The sequence below is a fragment of the Antennarius striatus genome, chromosome 17, assembly GCF_040054535.1.
Source record: "Antennarius striatus isolate MH-2024 chromosome 17, ASM4005453v1, whole genome shotgun sequence".
Taxonomy (NCBI): Eukaryota; Metazoa; Chordata; class Actinopteri; order Lophiiformes; family Antennariidae; genus Antennarius; species Antennarius striatus.
In genome coordinates this window covers 20,379,991-20,402,490 of record NC_090792.1, presented here as the reverse complement: position 1 = coordinate 20,402,490, position 22,500 = coordinate 20,379,991, and the positions used below count along the sequence as shown (strand labels likewise).

The window sequence follows — 22,500 nt, the reverse complement described above, 5'->3', positions numbered from 1 at the left end:
ACACTCACACTCACACTCACACACACACACACACACACACACACACTCACACACACACACACACACACACACACACACACTCACACACACTCCTCTCCGTCTTGTTTCCACTCCGCTGCACTTTGTTGGAGTCACCAAAGAAAGCGTGTGAACGCCTCAGAATGGATGAACTCTACTTGTTTATTCAGGATCAGTAAAGTCAGGTTTATTTATAGACCCTAGAATCTGGCCCCCCCACCCCGACCCCCCAGTGGAGAACAGGTCTCATATTTCATATGTTTTCCTTCTGCTGAACAAAAACGTGCGTCTGCTGATATTTCATGTCTGTGGTTTCCCTCTGGAGTCCACCTGTCTGTCTATGTAGGCTTATAACAGCAGTTATAACAACAGTTATGACACAGGACATACAGTATGTAACACAGACCAACACGCGACACGTGTTTTCCGTGTTTCCCCACATGAACGTGACTCACGTCTAAAACAGGAATCGTGGCGCCGTGGTGCTCCATCACTTCCTCTTTCGTTGCCGTGGCGCCCGGCGGACGGAGGTTCTGGACTGTCCCGTCGGTGTTGGGGTGTGATTGGAGGCTTTGATGTCGTACTAACCGTCTGCCCCCCCCCAGGACATCTGTGAGGACATCTCGGACCATGTGGAGCAGATCCACGCCCTGCTGGAGACGGAGTTCTCCCTGAAGCTGCTGTCCTACTCCGTCAGCGTCATCGTCGACATCAGGTGGGTCCTCCTGAAGCACCCATTGGTCCGATCCGGTCCCGTTTATTCACACCGACCAATCGCGTCGCTCCAGGACGGTGCAGCTGCTGTGGCACCAGCTCCGGGTCTCGGTTCTGGTCCTGAAGGAACGTCTCCTGCAGAGTCTCCAAGACTCCAACGGGAACTTCACGCGTCAGACGGACATCCTGCAGGCCTTCAGCGAGGACCAGCATCAGGTAGGACCCCCCCGTCCGTTGGGACCGCCGTTTGACCTCTGAACCCGGCGTTCTGGGATGTTCTTGACTGTTTCCTGGTCTGCAGACGCGTCTGGACGCCCTGACGGAGGAGGACGACTGCGGTAAACTGACCATCCGCTGCAGCCGGGACTACTTTTCGTTGGACTGCGGTATCACCGCCTTCGAGTTGAGCGACTACAGCCCCGGAGACGAGCCCCAGGGCCCCCCCCCCGAGGCGGAACCAAACCCAGAGCCGGAGGAAGACCAGAACCCCAACGACCAGAGCGGTTCTTCACCCACGATGCCCCTGGACACGCCCAACCCCAGCGAGAGCGCCAAGCGGCGCCTCCCGGGGGCCAGCCTCAGCACCGACGTGTCGCCCACCCAACCGTCACGACCCAAGAGAGCGGCTCTGCTTTCAGACGGAGGAACCGGGGCCAGGGGGGGTCCGGGGACCCTCAGGAGGGGCTCTGGACTCCGGTTCCAGACGGAGTTGAGTCGCAGCACGCCCTCCCTCGCGGAACCCCCGGACCGGTCCCGGTTCTGGCTGGAACTGGACTCGGTTTACCCGGAGCAGGTGTCCCAGTCCCACGAGAGTCTTCAGGTCGGCCCCCCCCTGGTGGTTGTTTGGTGGTAATGCCATTTGTTTGAGTCCAGGTTGTCTGAGTTCTCACCTCTGAACCCGGTTCTGAACAGGTCACCCAAAGTGGGGGCCCACAAGGGGGTGTCCAAAGACCGCCTCCCGACCCGAGGACTCCACCTGGCCTACCCGCCCCCCGCCAACAATCGACACCTCAAGAAATCCCCAAACCGGTGGCGACGACGCCCAGCGAGGGCGACTCCGACTCGTCGGTGCCCTCCCCCAGGAGGGAGCACTTCCTGTCCTCAGACCTGGAGGCGTCCGGAGAGGACTCGGACCCCCGCCCGCCCCCGGGCAGGACGGCGGTCTGGATCGTGAAGCGTCAGGGGCAGAAGGTGAGCGACCCCCCCCCCCCGCCCCGTGACCCATGAGAGCAGATCGAAGGTGAACGGATGGTTTTCAGGTGTCCCCCTTTTCCTCCCCCAGGGGGCGCCGCCTCCCCCCAGCGACGCCCCGGGGCGGGGGCACTTCTACGGGTCGGAGGAGTTCCTGGCGCTGCCCCCCCAGCTCCAGAAGACGGAGATGCTGGCGATGAAGCTGGAGAGTCTGGCTCAGTCCGCCCCCCTGGTGGGTCCCCGCAGCCTGATTGGTGGAGGAGTTCTGGGCTCATTTGAATATTTTAACACTTTAACTTCTGTCCATCAGAGGCGCGGCGGTGGTTCTACCCATGATGCATTGCAGGATGTGGACGACTGGGACCTAACGGAGCCCAACCCCGACTGGGACGTCCCTTCGCTGCCCCCCCAGGTAAACCCCAACACGGTTTACAGGTGTTAACAAAACCAACGCTCTCAGCCAATCGCTGCCCTCCGTTCCCTGCAGCTTCCTGTCGGGCGACGCCTCGTCAGACACTTCAGCTCCGCCTCCTCCAGCGACCTTGCTCCGTCATTGGACGGCAGCATCGAGTCGGGCCCCCTGAGCGAGCTGCCGTCCGAGGAAGACGAGGGACGCGGGTCCTCGGAGGGGAGGGCGGCGCCCCCGGTGGACGGGAGTGGGAGCGCAGCGCTGGTGCAGCAGCTGATGGAGGCGGTCCGGAGGCGGGACGAGGACGTCTGGAGGAGGATGGAGGTACGACTGCCCACCCCTTCGCCCCCCCGTCCCTGAAAACTTCCCCAACTGTCTGCAGACACATTCACGTACTCCCCCCCCCGCCGCCGCCGCTTTGATGGATCGGGGAGCCGATATCGGCGCCGTTAATTCATCACCTCGCTTTTAAAGGTCACGTTTGATTGGCAGGTGGATTATTGATGACGCCGCCAAGAGCACTAATCAGTCATATCTGTCATATTGAATATGGGGAAATGTCAATATCTCTGCCCCCCCCCTCTAATTACTCCTCCTCCTCGTCTTCCTCCTCTTCGCTCTCTAACGTCTTCATTTTCTGTAACGTCTCTGTTCGGATCAATGAGGAGCAGCTTGACAAAAGAAATGGGGCCATCAATAATCAGCTGAGTCACTTCCTGTTCGGACCGGCCGGGGGGGGGGCGGCGACTTTAAAGATCATCATGGTGACCCCCTGACCTCCTGACCCCGCCGGACGCTCGTCGGGTCCATCGTTGGTGACTTTCCTCCATCACTTCCTGTTTCGTCTCAGCCCCCCCCCCCCCTCCTGACCGTCTGGCTGCTGCTGCGTTCACCTTGACCCCCCCCCCCTTCGATCGGAGCGCCGCATCATTTGTTTCTACATCGTGTAAAAAACGCCGCACAGGAAGCGCGAACCGGCATGGAAACAAAACACAAGCAGGGGGGAGAAGTGTGTGTGTGTGTGGGGGGGGTGTCGGTGGGGGGGGGTGTGGGGGGGGTGTGTGTGTGTGGGGGGGGTGTCGGTGAGGTAAGCGTCCTCTCGGGGTCATGTGATCAGGCGGCGCGCCGTCGGACGCGGGAGGCGTCCGTGTCTGGCGGCGCCGGCCTATCTCCTACCAGTGGGGGGGGGCGGCGAACAGACTCAGATCAACACTTGTCTGATTGCCCCGGTGGGGGGGCAGGGACGCCCACCGGCAGAAGGGATGAGAAAATAAGAGGGGGGGCGGGGTGTCCTCACAAACAGACTCAGAAGGTGAAGACGCTTTTAAAAGTGTCTCAACTTTATTTCACCAGCAGGGGGCGACAAAACGCTGCAGCTAGCGGCTCGTGGCTAGTTAGCTGATTACGTTAAAATCACGAAGGGGGTGGAGATGTTTTTGTTGCCATGGCAACAGACAGCTGGTAGGCGGAGTCAGCTGTGACTCCTCCCCCCTCCATTTGTAATAAATAAATAAAAATCAAGTGAAAGCAGGAATGAGAACAGGACGACGCTCTCGGTGTGACGCGTGGATCTAATTGAAAGTTCCCGTGTGGGGGGGTGGTGGCGGCGCCGGTGGGGGGGTCGTGGACTCAGGAGGTTCTGACTCTGTTTTAACAAGAAAAACAATTTAGATTAGAGGTCTGCAGAAATACTATTAAAAAGATAAGCTTTTTAAGGTTTTAATTTAAAAAAACTGCAGGTGGGTTTTTTTTTATGGGGGGGGGTAAATTTGAAATTATTCATGAGTAAAATTTCCTGTTTTCACGCTGCGACGAGAAGTTTGTCTGAATCAAACCTGGAATCGGGCTGTTTTATTGGTCGTCTGGGAAACTTTTCCTCCCCATTGATCCGATCGGTGATCGATTGTTCGTCCTGATCGATGGGATCAGTGCTCCAGCTCCCAGCAGGCCGTTCTGCCCCCCCAGGAGCCAAACTGGTTTAGAGACATCAGAGCCGCCATCAGCAGCCCAGTGCATGCTGGTCGATATCCAGACCGACGCCTCTGTCCACGCTCCAGCGTCATCCTCCTCCTCGTCTTCATCACGTCCTCCTCCACTCCTCCAGCTTTCATCGCTTCCTCTTCCTCCTGTCATCTTTTTCTTTCCTACTTTCTTTTCCTTTCCTCTCATCTTCTCATCTCTTCTTTCCCTCTTTTCTCTTCTCCATCTCTTCATTTCTTCCCCTCCTTCCTTTAAAGTTTTGTCCGCTCGTCTTCCATTTTTATTTATTTCACCACTTCTTCCTCTTTTTCTCTTCCGTTCTTCTTTCCTATTCTATTTTTCCTTTCCTTCATAACCCCTCCTCTTCCTCTCCTCTTCCTCTCCTCTTCCTCTCCTCCTCTCGATCGTCGATACTTTTGATTTCCGTCTCTCCTTCATAACGAATCGTATCGATGTGTTTTTTTCTTTAAGTTCATGGCTGTAATTAACATACTGCTGCACACACACACACACACACACACACACACACACACACACACACTGATCATTACACACTCACCCATCCCATGCAGACACACACGTTCAGATGAGACGCGGTGATGTGTGGTTGGAGATCAGATCTTCCTCAGGGTCGACTCTAAAACACACAGAAACGTTCTAAAATAATTTCACACATATTAAACAAAATGTCTTTAAACCTAAAATGTAAATTTTCAGATGTAGTTTTTAATTTTATTGTTTTAACTGTTGGTAATGGACTTTATGGATTATAAGAAATTAATCTGTACAAAGTCAATCTAATGTGGATTAGTGACGTCACACACACACATTCCTTCTGGTTCTGACCCAAACCAGGTTCTTTATTCCCACCTCAGAACAAATCTTTCATGTTTCAGCTTCGGCTTCATGGAAACGTTTGGTTCCATCTTTTTCTCCTGGTTCTCCTCCTGACGCCTCAGAATCGGGATCAGCTGGTTTCACTTCCTAAACGGGTTCGTTTGATCCGGATCAGTGACGTTCTGATGGTTCTGAACGCCTTCAGTTCCCCCCTCAGCCAGCAGATGGCAGTAGTTATCCACCACACAACGAACCGGCCTCTCGACTTCTTCCTCTTCCTCTTCCTCTTCCTCTTCCTCTTCCTTTTCTTTTTCCTTTTCTTTCTTCTTTTTCCTTTTTCTTCTCCTCACATTTCTCCGTCACGTCTGGGTTTTTATTCTTACTTTTCATTTCTTTTTATTTGGGTTCATTTCTCTTCTATGTATTGATAACTGATGTCCTGCCGTCTGTCCAGCCGTCTCTCGTTCCTTCTCTTCTCTCTGTTCCTTTCATCTCTCCTCCAGCCCGTCTCATGTTTGTGGGGGGGTGTTAATGTGTTTACCTGCTCCGTCCTGCGGGTCTCGTTTTTGTTCTCTTGATGTCCTTGAATGATTTCATCTGGACTCTGAAGCCCCGTCCAGACACTCTTCCTCTTCCTCTTCCTCTTCCTCTTCCTCTTCCTCTTCCTCTTCCTCTTCCTCTTCCTCTTCCTCTTCCTCTTCCTCTTCCTCTTCCTTCCCATGGATTCCTCTTTTCTCCTCTTCCTCGCGTAGCCTTGCGGTGCGTTTTGATTGGTTGGACCTCTAGCAGGTGTTGGATGGTGTTTGGTGGTCATGTGACTAACCCGGCCTTGCCCCCCCCCCAGGTCCTGGTGCAGCAGCTGGACGGGTTCATCTGGTGGCTGCAGGGGGCGCTGGACAGCACGGAGAACTGGACCCCCCCCAGACAGGAGCTGGACAGCCTGAGGGCGTACCTGGACACACACCTGGTGGGAGAACACACACACACACACACACACACACACACACACACACACACACACACACACACACACACACACACACACACACACACACACACACACACACACACACACAGACACACACACACACACACACACACACACACACACACACAGTCCACTCTGCATCTGTTTGTTTGTTTACGTTTTGTTTACGTTTTGTTTACGGTTTGTTTACGGTTTGTTTACTCATGTGACTTTGTTGTGGTTGCCAGGCGCTGCTAGCGTTAGCCACGGTTAGCTTCAGTTAGAATTCTCTTTAATTGGCGTCTCGTTAAATAAAGCAAGCGAGGATGAAAAGGCATCGCTAATGGGACTTTGAACCGCTGCTAGCGTGTGTGTGTGTGTGTGTGTGTGTGTGTGTGTGTGTCTGTGTGTGTGTGTGTGTGTGTGTGTGTGTGTGTGTGTGTGTGTGTGTGTGTGTGTGTGTGTGTGTGTGTGTGTGTTGATTTGTTGATTCTCTCTCTTCACTAAATCATGTTTTCTTTTAGTTTGTCTTTCTGTGGTCGATTCATCGTCAGCCCCCTCCATTAGAAAGGTCACTGAAGGTCGCTGATGAAGGTTTCTACCCCCCCCCTTCTAATCCCAACCCCCCCTCCTCTGGTGTGAGACGGGATTATCCAATTAGAGCTCGGAATCACAGGTCTGGTTATTCCCAAAGCTGTCAATCAGATGTAATCTGTAGCTCCGGAGCCCCTCCCCTTGCCCCGCCCCTCACTCTTCACCCTGCCCCCCCCCACACACTCACTTGTGATTCAGGCACCCCCCCTCGCCGTGCTGAAGTGTGGCTACAGACAAACCAACCAGCAATGAATGTCATCAGAGGTCAGGGACCACGCCCCCTTAGGCCACGCCCCTGAGATTTGTTGTTTGTTTGTTTGTTTGTTTGTTTACTTTTGTTTATCAAAACAGATACAATTCATCCCGACGTTAAAAACAGAGAGAAGCTTGTTTAAAAGAAGACGAGGCTCCATTCTTCCTCCTGTCACACACACACACACACACACACACACACACACACACACACAAACACACACACACACACACACACACACACACACACACACACACACACACACACACACACACACACACACACACACACACACACACACACACACACACACACACACACACACACACACAGCTCCAGGGCAGCAGCGGGTGGAGTGCAGTTCTTCTCCCCATTGAATATTTGGTCCAGCTGGTGTTTATATACGTGTGTGTGTGTGTGTGTGTGTGTGTGTGTGTGTGTGTGTGTGTGTGTGTGTGTGTGTGTGTGTGTGTGTGTGTGTGTGTGTGTGTGTGTGTGTGTGTGTGTCTATATGTGTTTTGGGGTGCGTGGTACGAATAAGCACAGGTCTTTCCGGAACCCCGGGGAGATCAGTGAGGCGAGAAGACACACACACACACACACACACACACACACACACACACACACACACACACACACACACACACACACACACACACACACACACACACACACAGGCTGCTCTTTGTAAGGAACTGAGAGATGGCGGCCAATGAAAGGCCTATTGATTGGGTTTGATGGGCGATCCAGGCCTTTGAATCCCATTAGCAGCAGCAACACACTGCTGGGGGGGGCGGGGGGTGTTAGTGGGGGGAGGGTGGTGGTGGTGGGGGGGGACTCCCTCCATTCTAAAGTGGATAAATTGTTTCCAAATGCAGATTGTGTGTGAAAACGACCACAGGAGACGATCACAACCAGCAGTGGTGTAAAAACACGGCTGGGGTTAAAAGTAATCAGTAATCAATAATTATTAATCAGTCATCAATAATCAGTAATCAATAATTAATAATCACTCAACAATAATCAGTAATCAATAAATAATAATCAGTCATCAATAATCAGTGATCAATAAATAATAATCAGTAATCATCAATCGGTGATCAATAATCAGTAATTATTGAGGTGTTTTTGGGAGGTCTTTCCAGAGATCTCTCTCCGTCCACTGGGGGGCGTTCCATTCCCGGGGCATTCCATGTGTTCTTCAATCTGGGGTCACGACCCTGTGACCTCCGGTCGGTTTACAACAACGTCACACCTCAGGTGTGACTTTAAAGGATGTCCCGATCAATCCTTTAAGGTGTCGATCGATGATCACATGATTAATGTGTGGCCCCGCCCCCTAACACCCAGACGCGTTCTGATTGGTCCAGACGGTTCTGACTCTGATCTGGTTTCAGGCCTTCAAGCTGGACGTGGACGACCACAGCGCCCTGAAGGAGAGCATCATGGGAGACGGCAGAGCGCTGCTGTCGGTCATCCCCACCCACCAGTCAGGTGGGCTCACACACACACACACACACACACACACACACACACACACACACACACACACACACACACACACACACACACACACACACACACACACACACACATAATGAAGCCGTTTCATTCATTATTAATGTTTGGATTAACGGCGACCTTCAGGGAGGAAACAGAACGACTGGAGGAGAGAGAAAGGAGGGGGGGTTAGGGGCTGAAGGGGCGGAGTTAGGCCTGGGGGCGGGGTTAGGGCTGGAGGGGCGGGGTTCTGATCTTCTTGGGACTCTAGAAACAGAACAATGGTTCCTCATTTTGGACCGATTGAGCGACGGTCATGTGACAATTCGATCGACCCCTCCCCCCATCTTGTCGTTCATCCCTTGACTCCGCCCCCCAGGTCTGAAGGACATCCTCCACATGGTGTCCAGCCAATGGGATCAGCTCCAGCGACAGATCCGGCGCCAGCATGGCTGGATGCTGCGCTCGCTGCGCTGCATCCAGGCCCGCCTCCTCTACACCAGCCAATCACACGAGCGCTTCACGCCGGCATGGGACACGCCCCCAGAGGTGGGAGGGGCGTCCAGCCCGACGGACAGCCTGAAGGTAAAGAACGAGTGGATACACACACACACACACACACACACACACACACACACACACACACACACACACACACACACACACACACACACACACACACACACACACACACACACACACACACACACACACACACACACACACACACACACTCCAGATGTTTATGTTTTATGATCCTCTAAAGATCCTGGAGCTGCTCAGACCAAAGCAAACGAACACAGATCATAAATCAGAGACCAGAGAAACAAATAAAGAAGGAAGGATTCACTCCGTACATCTGTCAGCTTCATCCTCCTCCTCTTCCTCCTCCTCTTCCTCCTCCTCTTCCTCCTCCTCTTCCTCCTCCTCCTCCTCCTCCTCTTCCTCCTGACTGGTTGCTTTCAGGTTGTTTAGTTGTAATTAGTGCTGCAGCAGTTTGATCACTATGATCAGTCAACAGTGACAGCCATTAGCCAGCTACCTGTGTGTGTGTGTGTGTGTGTGTGTGTGTGTGTGTGTGTGTGTGTGTGTGTGTGTGTGTGTCCATTAGCTACGTGGCTGCACCACATTAACAGTCCACTCGTTATTTCTGCTCCTAAAACCCCCAACAACAAACTTCTGTTCCCCGTTTCCACGCTTCTGTTCTGATGGAGGGACTGGACCTCAGAACCTTCTGGTTCCATCGAACCGAGTCCTGAAAAGACTCCGGTGTTTGCTGTGGTGGTGGGGGGGGGTGATAATCCTCAAAGTCAGGATTTAAACCGTCCAAAGCCGACGCATTTGAACCAGAAGGTCGGAGAAATGTTTCCAGCTACAGGCTGACATCGGTACTGTGGGCGGGGTCGTGTGAATGTGGGTGGGGTCGTGTGAATGTGGGCGGGGTCGTGTGAATGTGGGCGGGTCGACAGACGGATGGATTAATGAAGGTATACAGTCAGGACTGGATCGGACTGATTTTGTCCAGAGTGAATTATCTGAGATTCCAAGTCGGGATTAAAATCTGATCATGAGACGTTTCCATGTGAGCCCGTTCCTGCGTTTCCATGGTTACATATCATATACAGGAATCATGTAGGAATCATGTAGGAATCATGTAGGAATCATGTAGGAATCATGTAGGAATTATGTAGGAATCATGTAGGAATCATGTAGGAATCATGTAGGAATCATGTAGAAATCATGTAGAAATCATGCAGGAATCATGCAGAGGCCATGCAGTGTGTGTGTCCGTGTGTCCGTGTGGCTGTGAGTTGGTCACATGATCTGATGTTGACAACATGAACCAATGAGAGCGTCTGAAGGAGCCGCTGTGTTTTCATTATCAGCTCCTGTTCCTTCATGACAATCAGATGCACGACCTAATTACTGCCAGCAGGGAGTGTGTGTGTGTGTGTGTGTGTGTGGGGGGGGGGGCTGCAAGGTCGGACAAGGGCGTCATGTTTATGTGTGTGTGTGTTTATGAACCTCACTAAAAAGATGAGACGGTCGTAACCAAGGGGTCAAAGGTCAGGTAAACACACTTGTTTGTGTGTGTGTTTGGGGTTTAATTGCAGGTTTACGAGCAGCACCGTTAGCATTGGCATGTGTGTGTGTGTGTGTGTGTGTGTGTGTGTGTGTGTGTGTTTTAAACGGAGCTAACCTTGACTAAAGGGCAGATTAAAGGGCAAAGTGGAATAAATTCATCAAATTATGAACCTCGTTCAAAATTTATCACCTCGTTCATTAAAAACCGAAGCGTATCAATAATTCATCCTCTTAATCTCCAGCTTTACCTCAATTAAGAGCAGAAGTGAACGACACGTCCCGCCCCCGGCGCCGCCGCAGTGCCGGGGGCGGAGTCTGCCACGCCCGATGATGACATCATCCTGATTACACGCGTGTGGATCCATCAGGATGATCGACGTCAAAGGATCCGACATTCGTTACGCGTTTAAGGTTTATTTTATTTTGTTTCACGTTGTTTTTTTAAATTTTATTTGAACATAAAAAATAAACAAATGATCAATAAAATCAATAAATTTCAGACGTGGAATCGACTTTGCGTCGCGTTCAGGTTCTTTATTTCATTAACATACCGTCAGGTGACAGCCTCTCATTATTCCATCGACTCCCCACCCCCCCATCCTCTAGAGCCACCCCCATCACCTGCCCCCCCCCGTCTATCCATCTGGAGACGAGTGATTCATGTAAATGTCAGGAAATATCAGAGCCGGGGCGGCGGGATTAGGAGGCGAAGAGGAGATACAGTGATAGCAGCAAATATAACGCTGTGACGAGACGGGCAGCGGCGGGGATTAGAACACACACACACACACACACACACACACACACACACACACACACACACACACACACACACACACACACACACACACACACACACACACACACACACGATTGTCTTACGCCACATCTTCGCCGCATCGCATGTATGAAGATATGAACATTTTCAAGTGACATCTGTAGTGCTGAAGGTGTGTGTGTGTGTGTGTGTGTGTGGTGTGTGTGTGTGTGTGTGTTGTGTGTGTGTGTGTGTGTGACAGAGGTAGAAAGGTGTTTAATACGAGTGTGAAAGCAGTGTAATATTTAACAGCTTAGTGGGATTTGTCTGTCACATTACAGAGGATTGGAGTGTGTGAACACACACACACACACACACACACACACACACACACACACACACACACACACACACACACACACACACACACACACACACACTGAATGGATTGTTCATCTGAATCTTCCTCTGCAGCTCCAGTCGTTCTCTGTTACTTTTAAATAACCTGAACACCACAGAAGAAGAACTGATCCAAACAGGAAGTGTGTCACCAATTAAAAAATAAAACACACATATTTAATTAATTTAATTAATTTGTAAATGACCACAGGGATGTGTGTGTTGGTTCTTGTTGTTATTTTTGGATAATCTTGGGATTCAAGGAGCAGATGATCAATCCAGGACCTCCTGCTGACCTGAGACCAGCTGGGCTTCAATAAGTCAGGTTTTATAAGTCGGGTTCTATGAATCAGGTTTAATAAATCAGGTTTAATAAGTCAGGTTTAATAAGTCAGGTTTAATAAGTCAGGTTTAATAAGTCAGGTTTAATAAATCAGGTTTAATACGTCAGGTTTAATAAATCAGGTTTAATAAGTCAGGTTTAATAAGTCAGGTTTAATAACTTAGGTTTAATCTACCTGCAAGATTTGCTGGTGTGTGTGTCGGATGTGTCGGATGTGCCCCCCCCCATCCACTTCACGCTCAACAATATGAAGCCGCACTGCATAATTTATAGAGATGATTTGAGTGTCAGTCTGGAAGCATCCCAGTTTGTCCTGGGGGGTACAGGAGGGGGGGTGAGGGGGCAGGTGGGGGGGGCAGGTGGGGGAGGTTGGGCGTGTCGTCCAGGCTGAGGTGGAGACGAGGTGAGGGGTCCAGATTAGACCTGAGGAACCAATCCTGTTAGAACACACACACACACACACACACACACACACACACACACACACACACACACACACACACACACACACACACACACAGACACACACACACACACACACACACACACACACACACACACACACACACACACACACTTTCACAAAGTTTGGTAACACAAAAAATACACAGGTTTACTGTGTTTCTAGACATCTTGTACTACAAGATGTGTGTGTGTGTGTGTGTGTGTGTGTGTGTGTGTGTGTGTGTGTGTGTGTGTGTGTGTGTGTGTGTGTGTGTGTGTGTGTGTGTGTGTGTGTGTGTGTGAGAGAGAGAGAGAGAGAGAGGGAGAACATTTTTAGCTAAGAGGTGACCTCCCAGGTGACACTTCATACTGTCTGAAGTGAGTTAAATACCGTTTAGTGTGTGTGTGTGTGTGTGTGTGTGTGTGTGTGTGTTTGGAAAGCACTTGTACATTTGGGGCTGTTGGCACTTGTATAGTGACTGTGTGTGTGTGTGTGTGTGTGTGTGTGTGTGTGTGTGTGTGTCTTATCAGTGTGTCTGGTGGAGACAGCTTGTTGGCCTCAGGCCTCTATTTCACCCCACAGACCACAGAAGGAGCGATGGTGGGGGGGGGGGGCAGAGAGGAGGGGTGGGGGTGAAGGTAAAGGAGAGGCAGACAATGGGGGGGGGATGGAGAACGGGGGGGGGGGGGGGGGCTGACACTCATCTGCTGGACCAGCAGGAGGATGTTATTTAAACCCATCGCTGTCGTTTGATTGGCTGACGCTGGATCATGTGAGGGAGGAAGTAAAAAGACAACTAACTCTAATTAACTCTGACTAACTCTAATTCAGACTAAACACGACGAACTCTGACTAACTCTAACTGTAACTAACTCTGACTAAGTCTAACTCAGACTAACTCAGACTAACTCTAACTAACTTTTACCTCTAACTCTAACTCTAACTCTGACTAACTCTAACTCTAACTTTGAATAACTTTAACTCTAACTTCCCATCGTAGGTTTAAACGTTAATGTTCGTTTCTAACGAATCATTTTCTTCCCGAATGTTAAATTTTTGCCCCCCCCCCCAAGACAAAAACATCAGATAGAAAATCAAAATTGCAATTTTATCGCTGATGCGACATGAAAGAGGAAACCAGCTGAACCCCCCCCCCAGTCGTGGAATGTCGGAGCAGCAGCGAACGCACCGCCAAGCGAAACTTTTCCTGGTCGTTGGTCTTTGTTTGGATTTCTAGGTGAGGAAGAGGAGGAGGAGGAGGAAGAGGAGGGTGTGGTGACAGATATTCTAACAAGACGAGGACGGTGGGGGGGGGGGCATGCAGATTGGCTCCTCTCCCCCTCTGAGTGATTTAAATATTGACCCGGGGTTATTACCAGCTCTTTAAATCAAATTACGGCGTTGGACTCCTGCCTGATAGCCGATGAGCCAATCAGACGGCGGCGCCGCTCCTGCAGCTCCTCCACGCAGCACTTTACATAAATTAAGATTAAAGTTGGAAGTTTAGGGAGTTGGTTTAGCCGCGCCGCGACTCCATCAAGATCGTTTGCGCTGGAAAAAAACGGCGTGTTGGTGTTAATCCGCGGTTTAAGATTCGCAAAGCTGCGTTTTCCAGGTCATTTCGAAAGTGATAAACGCGTCGCCGGGGGCGATGTGTGAGCGTACCGGAGCAGGAAGTGGGACTCCAGCGAAGTTTGGAACTTCAGGAGGTGTTTGATATGGAGACGGAACGCCGCTATCGGAGCCCAAAGAGGCGTTTCCGCGGCGACGGTGTCCCGTTTGGTGAAACTTCCCCGAGCTGTTGCCTGGTTGGAGGCGGAGCGTCGGACCTCCGATCTGGTTTTCCTTCACGCCGGTTCCGCGGGTTTAAACTGGATTGGACATCAACGCCTTCTGACCGTCTTTCCGTTGACTTCCGGTTTGTTCCTCCCATCTTCCCGCTCGTCTCCCAGCGTTCCTAAAGAACCCGTTCCGACGTGTTTGGTATGAACGCCCCCCCAGACGGACCCGGTTCCTCCATTAAGCCACTAAAACGTTCAGATTTCCTCCCGTCGATCCGCCGGCGAGGCCGACGGAGCGGAACCGATGTCGTAATTGTTGCTTTAACCAAACCTAGCGTTCTTCAATCGGACGCCGTTCATTATCGCCGTTAACGGTGGTGGTGGGGGGGGAGGGAAACACGCCAGAATCAGCGACAGCGAAGCACACACGCGGTCACTGAGTAATTCTATTTAATCCAAAAAGTTGTGGCGACACAAAGTGAGCGCCGGCGCTCCTGTTTTCCTCCTCTCACCTGCAAACATCCACAAGCGCTAAATGAAATATGCAAATAATCGCCGCCGATCCCAATAAGAAATAATTAACGCTGTCTGCTCTCCGTGGCGGCCGCATGCCAAAGCACTCCAAAATGTAATTTATAACCGGAGTTTAGAAAAAAAAAGAGAAAAAAAAACGGCGCAGACCTCTTTCTGTGTCTTTGCCCACGGCGATCTAATGCATTCTGGGAGAGGAAATAAATTGATAGTGGTGTCGGCACGCGTTTTCTCTTTTAATTTTCCATTCCTGATATTTTTCAAACATTTAATTACGGGGGACGGTGAAAAGTGAATATGTAAAATGTGTTTTTCCTTTTATTTTAAATTTTTTTTTTTTACAAGGCCACACAGGGTTTGTGTCATGTTGCCACGGCGATTATCGGAGTGGGAAGTCTGATGGGAAGTTGTGGTGGAACTGAGGAAGAGGAAGAGGAAGGGAAAGTTGGAAAGGAGGGGTCAGAATCAGGAGTTTGTGCGGTTAATCCGCCGTCGTCTCCATCACCTCACCGAGCAAGTCTAAAAAGTCCTCAAATATCCAGGGAGGTGTGAACGCACCACGAGTGAAGACAAGCAAAAATGAGCCTCCGATTTCATCTCAAATTAAAAAAAGGAATAAAAAAAATTATTCTTGTTTACAACTAAAACAAACAAACAAACAAACAAACAAAACTTAACAGGTTTATTTTGTGCTGGAAAGAAATTTAATGTCATTTTTAACTCCTAATTTTTATGATATCATTTTTATCATTTTTTACAGTGTCATTATAACTATATTTATACTTTATTTACTCATTTAAGGACGTTCAGTTCAACAAAATAGGAATTAAGAATAGATATAAACTTTATTTCAAAATAAAAGCATGGGAATGGGGTTTGCTTTTACACTGAAGGAGGAAGATGTGTGTGTTTCTGACACACACATCACACACACACACACACACACACACACACACACACACACACACACACACACACACACACACACACACACACACACACACACACACACACACACAACGAAGAGAAGAATTTGAAAACGAAAGCTGGATGGGGAGAGGAAAGAGGTGTGGAAGGAAGGATGTGGGTGATGAACGAGGGATTGATGGAAAAACAAAAGAAAAACGATGGTTAGGTAAAGAGGGAGGGATGGAGGGATGATGGAGGGATGATGGAGGGATGATGGAGGGATGATGGAGGGATGAGGATGAACGACGTTAACGTTCACAGCTCGGAGGAAAATGTGGGGAAACGTGAGGGAATGAGAACGAGAGGAAGAGGAAGGGATGAGGTGTGGATTGAGAAACGGGTGGAAGAGGTTCCAGGATGGATTAGAGAGAGATGAGGATGAAAACAAGAGGCTCCCGCTGAGAAGAGGAGGAGAGAATAAAGAGGAGGAGAGGAGGAGGAGGAGGGGAGGAGGAGGAGGAGGAGGAGGAAGAGGAGAGGAAGAGGAGGAGGATGGAGGGAAGCAAAATAGGAGATAAAAGACGTGGTGATGAGAGGAAGGAGAAGAGATTTAATGGAATAATGATGAAAGCAGGAGGGATGGAGGGATGAGGGAGGGGGGGCCACGGAGGTGTGGAGCCTGTTTTTGTCTCTCTACCTGGGGGGGCAGTAAATCACAGGCCGATAAGGTAATTCTGTGAGTCGTACATCATCGGGCTGCAGACAGGTTTACGGCCAGCAGATTGGCTATAAGGGCTCTGATTACAATGAGGGGGGGGCAGGAGGGTAGGTAGGGGGGGCAAGAGAGAGAGAGAGGGGCTGATAGATGTGTGATGAGAGGCTGGAGATTGTTTGGGATGTTTTGATTTTATCTAACTGCGTTAGCCTCCGTTAGCCTCCAGGCTAGCTGCTGAACAGAGGGAAGCGTTTAGGGGCGGAGTCTAAAGAGGCGGAGTCTAAAGAGGCGGAGTTTAGAGAGGCGGAGTCAAAAGAGGCAGAGTCTAAAGAGGCGGAGTCTAAATGGGCAGTCTAAAGAGGCGGAGTCTATCACAACTATAGTGGCGTGCCCACATCAGGTGGACTCATCCTGACTCCTCCTCCTACGTTGCACCCCGCCCTCGCTCTCAGCGGGACCGGTCGCCACGGCGACGGCTGGAGCCCGCCTGAATATTTCAGATCAACAGCGGATTAAAAATTACAAACGCCTCCGGTGGGGGATTACGATTTCATGAGTCCGAGGTGGGGTGTCGGGGGGGGCAGGAGGAGGACACAAGATGGCGGCCGCACGCTGCCCCCCCCCTAACTCCGCCGCCGGGCGCCGCTCCCGAACGCGGACAGGAAGCAGAAGCGGTTTGTTTAGTATTTATTCCCACTTCATCATCTCCTCTCCGTTAATCCTGCGGCTCCTGAACGCACCGCTGACCGCGCCGTATCGCCAACCCCCCCGACCCGCCCCCACCCCCGCCCGGATCGCAGCGACGGAGAGACGGAGAGGAGGATTCTATCCCCCCATCGGAAGCCTTGTTAAATATTCATTGACAATTATTTCGCTTTGACCGAGGAGCTCCACGCCGACAGGAAGTGTGTGTGCTAGCGTTAGCGTTAGCGTTAGCGGCGCCGGGTGGAGGCGGAGAGATCGTCAATCCAGGGTTCTACAAATATGGAATTTGAAGCAAAAAGAATAAATGAAGTGAACGGTTCGTGAAGTGGAACCAGATTCCAGGTGAATTCTGGGAAATGTAGGAACCTGATCAATATGGCGTCTTCATGGGACCTCGTGCGCCCAGGTGTGTTCATATGGAGGAACCCACGATCGGCAAACCTGTCAGGTGCATGCTGGGACGGAAGACAGGAAGTAGTCACAGTTTAAACATGATGTCAGAGTGGGGGGGGGGGGTCTGCTCTCCTCTTCCTCACCGATGTCGACCCAGGTTTTCATCTTCATGGGTCTTCCTGTCAGGTCTGCATCCGTCTGCATCCGTCTGCGTCTGTCTGCGTCCGTCTGCATCCGTCTGCGTTCGTCTGCGTCCGTCTGCGTCCGTCTGCGTCCGTCTGCGTCCGTCTGCGTCCGTCTGCTTCCGTCAGCGGCGCGTTCTGATTGGACTTCATTCGGCTGCGGGGATATTTCCCTTGAGCCTCTCTGTCTGGTGTTTCTTCAGATCGTCAGTGTCGTATTCACAAGAATCGCTGTCGGATTCTCCGACGATGGAATCCAACCGTCCATCTGTCCGTCGCTTCGTCCTCTTTTTAAAATTTTTTTTTAATCGTGACGTCTTCATCTTCGCCGCGTCACCGGAATGCGTTCGGAATCGTCCGATGAAATTCACGCCACCCTTGAGGACGGATCCCCCCCCCTCCCTCGGGCGTTGTTACGTCGGATCCTGCCGGTCGGATGCGTTTCCATCCCGACTAACAAGGCCGTAAAAATAAAACCATCGGAATCCGTTCGTAGCTTAGCGAGGAGCTAATTCAGGCCTGTGTAGTTTATTTATTTTTTTGACTCCCCACTGGGAGCGTGGCATTGTCGCCGTGGCAACCATAACAATGCAGTTGCAGACGGCCCTGGGGGGCGATGGCGGCGGCAGATGCCGACGGTCATAAAGCGTACTTGGATCGCATTCCTTTTGTTTCGGCATTTTATTCCTGATTTTATTCCTGATTTTATTCCTGATTTTATTCCTGATTTTATTCCTGATTTTATTCCTGATTTTATTCCTGATTTTATTCCTGATTGTATTCTAGATTTTATTCCGGATTTTAATTCCGGATTTTATTCCGGATTTTTCTCCAGCATTCCCGTCGTCTTGTTGTTCCCGTTTCTTCGTCCTCAATGTTTAATTCCAGAAAAGCCTCGACTGGAATAATCTTCACGTTGCCCCGCCCCCTCTGCTCCTCCATCTTCACGTGGCCCCGCCCCCTCCGAATCAGTCGCCACCGTGTTGATTTATGATCTTTGATATTGAAAATAACCAGAATGGTGTCCTTGAGCCGAGCGAGAAAATCCCCCCCGGCAGGAGGAGGGGATGGAGGAGGAGGAGGCGGAGGATGGGGGGTGGGGGGGTAGGACCAGTCGGAAAAGTTGGATGCTGACAGGAAGCTGCTCTCCGCTCCAGACAGTCTCCATCCAATTACGTCTAATAGAGGATAATTATGCGGAATGGACTTTAATTACCCGTAATAGACCCCAAAATCTGCCCCCCCCCGTCTACCCCCATCCCCCAGAATCAACGGCACGTCTCATCTGCGTATTTTGGAGCCCACGCTGCGATCGGGCCTTTAAATGGAGCCCAGATAATCTGATCCTGAAGCAGCCGCTACATTTTTAATGATCCGGTTTTTAAATTCACTTTAACAACAGGAAGTGTTTGAAAAAACTTTATTTATAACTCATTCAGAGCGTCTGAACACCTGATCAGGAGGCATTCACATGCCATGCCTCTGGAGCGGCGTGACATCATCGATGGGCGGGGTTTAGCACACGTCACGTCTAGTGTCAAAAGATTGATGAAGTTATTGGATTATTGTAACAGGTGGTTCAGATTGAGAAGAGATTATCACGGATTAGAATGCAGTTAGTAGAGATTATCAGTGAATGCTGCAACAGGAGGAGCAGCATTTGTCCTCGTCCTCCAGCACACACACACACACACACACACACACACACACACACACACACACACACACACACACACACACACACACACACACACACACACACACACACACACACACACACCAACATCCGCACATCTGGACAAATAACACACTCCATCATCACCATCATCTGCCTCTGTCTCCTGCTGAGTGTGTGTGTGTGTGTGTGTGTGTGTGTGTGTGTGTGTGTGTGTGTGTGTGTGTGTGTGTGTGTGTGTGTGTGTGTGTGTGTGTGTGTGTTCCCTAGCATAGAAAGAAAATTCCTGTGAAGTTGTTTGTTAAATCATATTTGATTTCATGCATAATTAGCTCGGCCATCAGCCGCTGTCGGGGGTGCACGCCGGGTGTTTACAAACACACACACACACACACACACACACACACACACACACACACACACACACACACTGGGGTTGTGAAGTATATAAACTGTGTAGAAGAAATCACCTTGCTAGTAACTAAAGGTGTGTGTGTGTGTGTGTGTGTGTGTGTGTGTGTGTGTGTGTGTGTGTGTGTGTGTGTGTGTGTGTGTGTGTGTGTGTGTGTTGAGCCAGCAGGCAGCATCTAATTTTTTCCGATAAAGCAAGGGGAGTCTTCTTTGCTTTCACTCGCAGTCGGATTAAAAACTTAATTACGTTTTAAAATGATATTTTAATTAAACATGTTGAAGCAGGAACAGATCGCCTCCAAAATAATTCATCAAACATTCAAACTGAGGCGCGTCTTCCTGCTTCGGCCGGCAGAAAATGAAGTCAGTGGGTTTTTAACGCGGATGAACATCGGTTTAATTCCTCCTCTGGTCTCTACACAACGTCACATGATCACATGATCACATGATTCCTGCGCCGCGCAGAGCATCACCGATTAGCAGTTTGCTAATTGATGATAAAGGAATTAATTGGGATCATCAAGATGTAGTTCCTGAAATCAGGATGTTTACTAGCGCCTTAATGTTGTCCATCAAACTAGAATACAGAATGTTTACATCCAATAATGAGACAGGAAATAGAACCCAAAATTAATCAGCTAATCAATATTAATCCAATACAGTAGAACGAGATACGAGTTATTCGAGATACAAGTCGTGCATCAGGACACAACTGCTAGTTGGCGGATGGATACATCAGTGAGACCGGATCTCGTTCTTTACCACATGTTGGCGGATGGATACGACATCAGCGAGACCGGATCTCATTCTTTACCACGTGTTGGTGGATGGATATATCAGCGAGACTGGATCTCGTTCTTTACCACATGTTGGCGGATGGATTCATCAGCGAGACTGCATCTCGTTCTTTACCTCATGTTGGCGGATGGATACATCAGCGAGACTGCATCTCGTTCTTTACCACGTGTTGGCGGATGGATACATCAGTGAGACCGGATCTCGTTCTTTACCACGTGTTGGTGGATGGATACATCAGTGAGACCAGATCTCGTTCTTTACCTCATGTTGGCGGATGGATTCATCAGCGAGACTGCATCTCGTTCTTTACCTCATGTTGGCGGATGGATACATCAGCGAGACTGCATCTCGTTCTTTACCACGTGTTGGCGGATGGATACATCAGTGAGACCGGATCTCGTTCTTTACCACGTGTTGGCGGATGGATACATCAGCGAGACCGGATCTCGTTCTTTACCTCATGTTGGCGGATGGATTCATCAGCGAGACTGCATCTCGTTCTTTACCTCATGTTGGCGGATGAATACATCAGCGAGACTGCATCTCGTTCTTTACCTAATCTTGGCGGATGGATACATCAGTGAGACTGGAGGGATGGAGGTGTGGATGGGGGCGTTGGATGGGGGGTGATATAGGCAATCAATATTTCAGCGTTCTAATTAAAGCGTCTCTGTGGAATAAATCCATGTAATTATCAGTAAATGAAATAGAAGGTGACTCCGGCTGATGGATGGAGGGATGAAGGAGGGATGAAGGAGGGATGATGGAGGGATGATGGAGGGATGAAGGAGGGATGAAGGAGGGATGAAGGAGGGATGAAGGAGGGATGAAGGAGGAGAGAACAACAGGACGGATGTGTGTGTGTCGTGTCAGACTGAGGTCTTCATGAACCGGTCCAGTTCTGTATCAATGTGACGCTGACGTTTACAGACGTCTCCTCACCTGAACTGGAAATCAAATGTTTGAGTCTTTATTATTTCCTGGCTTTAAATTCATTTGTCTTTCAAACTCAGTTCTTTATTAAATTCTCCAAATTATTTTCATCAAATTCTTCACATTTTAAAACTTTCAGGTTTTGGATGAGTGTCTTCACTTCCTTGACATTTAGCACCTTTTATAGAACTTTTTTTTTTCACCCAAACTAAAAACAGTTAAATGTTCTTTACTGCAGAAAGAATTGAGGGAACGTTCTGACAGTGGAGAGAAAGATAAGTCTATAAAAAACATATAATAATGTATTATAACATATCTAATGATATACAATAATATATCATATATAATATGTCATAATAATATGTATAATAATAAGATATGTAAAAACGTATATAATAACATGTATAAATATTTTATGTATATATTACACTGATAATATATATATATATAATAAATTTAATATATTTTTATTATTTTCTTTTATTATTTTATTCTTAGATAATGTATGTAGTGATACATATAATTCAATAATAAATAAATGTGAGATGAAAAATCTGTTGCAGAACTACTGTAGACACTTTGTCAACAACATTCCAATGGAGTGGTGTGTATTTTACTTTAAACACACACACACACACACACACACACACACACACTGCATTTATCTTATTGATTGTCATCATTTATTTATGCCTCATTCATTCGCGCATCTCTCCTCTTAAAAGTAGTTTGTGTGTGTGTGTGTGTGTGTGTGTGTGTATGTGTCAGGTGTGTGTGTGTGTCAGGCGTGTGTCAGGTGTGTGTGTGTGTGTGTGTCAGGTGTGTGTGTGTGTGTGTGTGTGTCAGTTGTGTGTGTGTGTGTCAGGTGTGTGTGTGTGTCAGGCGTGTGTCAGGTGTGTGTGTGTCAGGTGTGTGTGATGTCTTCAGGTAAATAGAAACACGATAGAACACAATAGAGTGAGCTCAACCTTGAGT

At 49.5% G+C, this 22,500-nt stretch overlaps 1 protein-coding gene across 1 annotated transcript in view; it reads left to right on the top strand.

The window, feature by feature from the left end:
• The window catches only part of akap6 (A kinase (PRKA) anchor protein 6), a 75,062-nt gene that overhangs the window by 5,280 nt on the left and 47,282 nt on the right, over positions 1-22,500 (top strand). The window contains exons 3-12 of the mRNA XM_068338063.1: positions 624-733; positions 807-948; positions 1,034-1,552; positions 1,645-1,923; positions 2,015-2,155; positions 2,234-2,335; positions 2,411-2,656; positions 5,994-6,116; positions 8,361-8,457; positions 8,843-9,048. Of these exons, the coding sequence (XP_068194164.1) occupies positions 624-733; positions 807-948; positions 1,034-1,552; positions 1,645-1,923; positions 2,015-2,155; positions 2,234-2,335; positions 2,411-2,656; positions 5,994-6,116; positions 8,361-8,457; positions 8,843-9,048 (1,965 nt within the window). The remainder of the gene's footprint in view (positions 1-623; positions 734-806; positions 949-1,033; positions 1,553-1,644; positions 1,924-2,014; positions 2,156-2,233; positions 2,336-2,410; positions 2,657-5,993; positions 6,117-8,360; positions 8,458-8,842; positions 9,049-22,500) is intronic.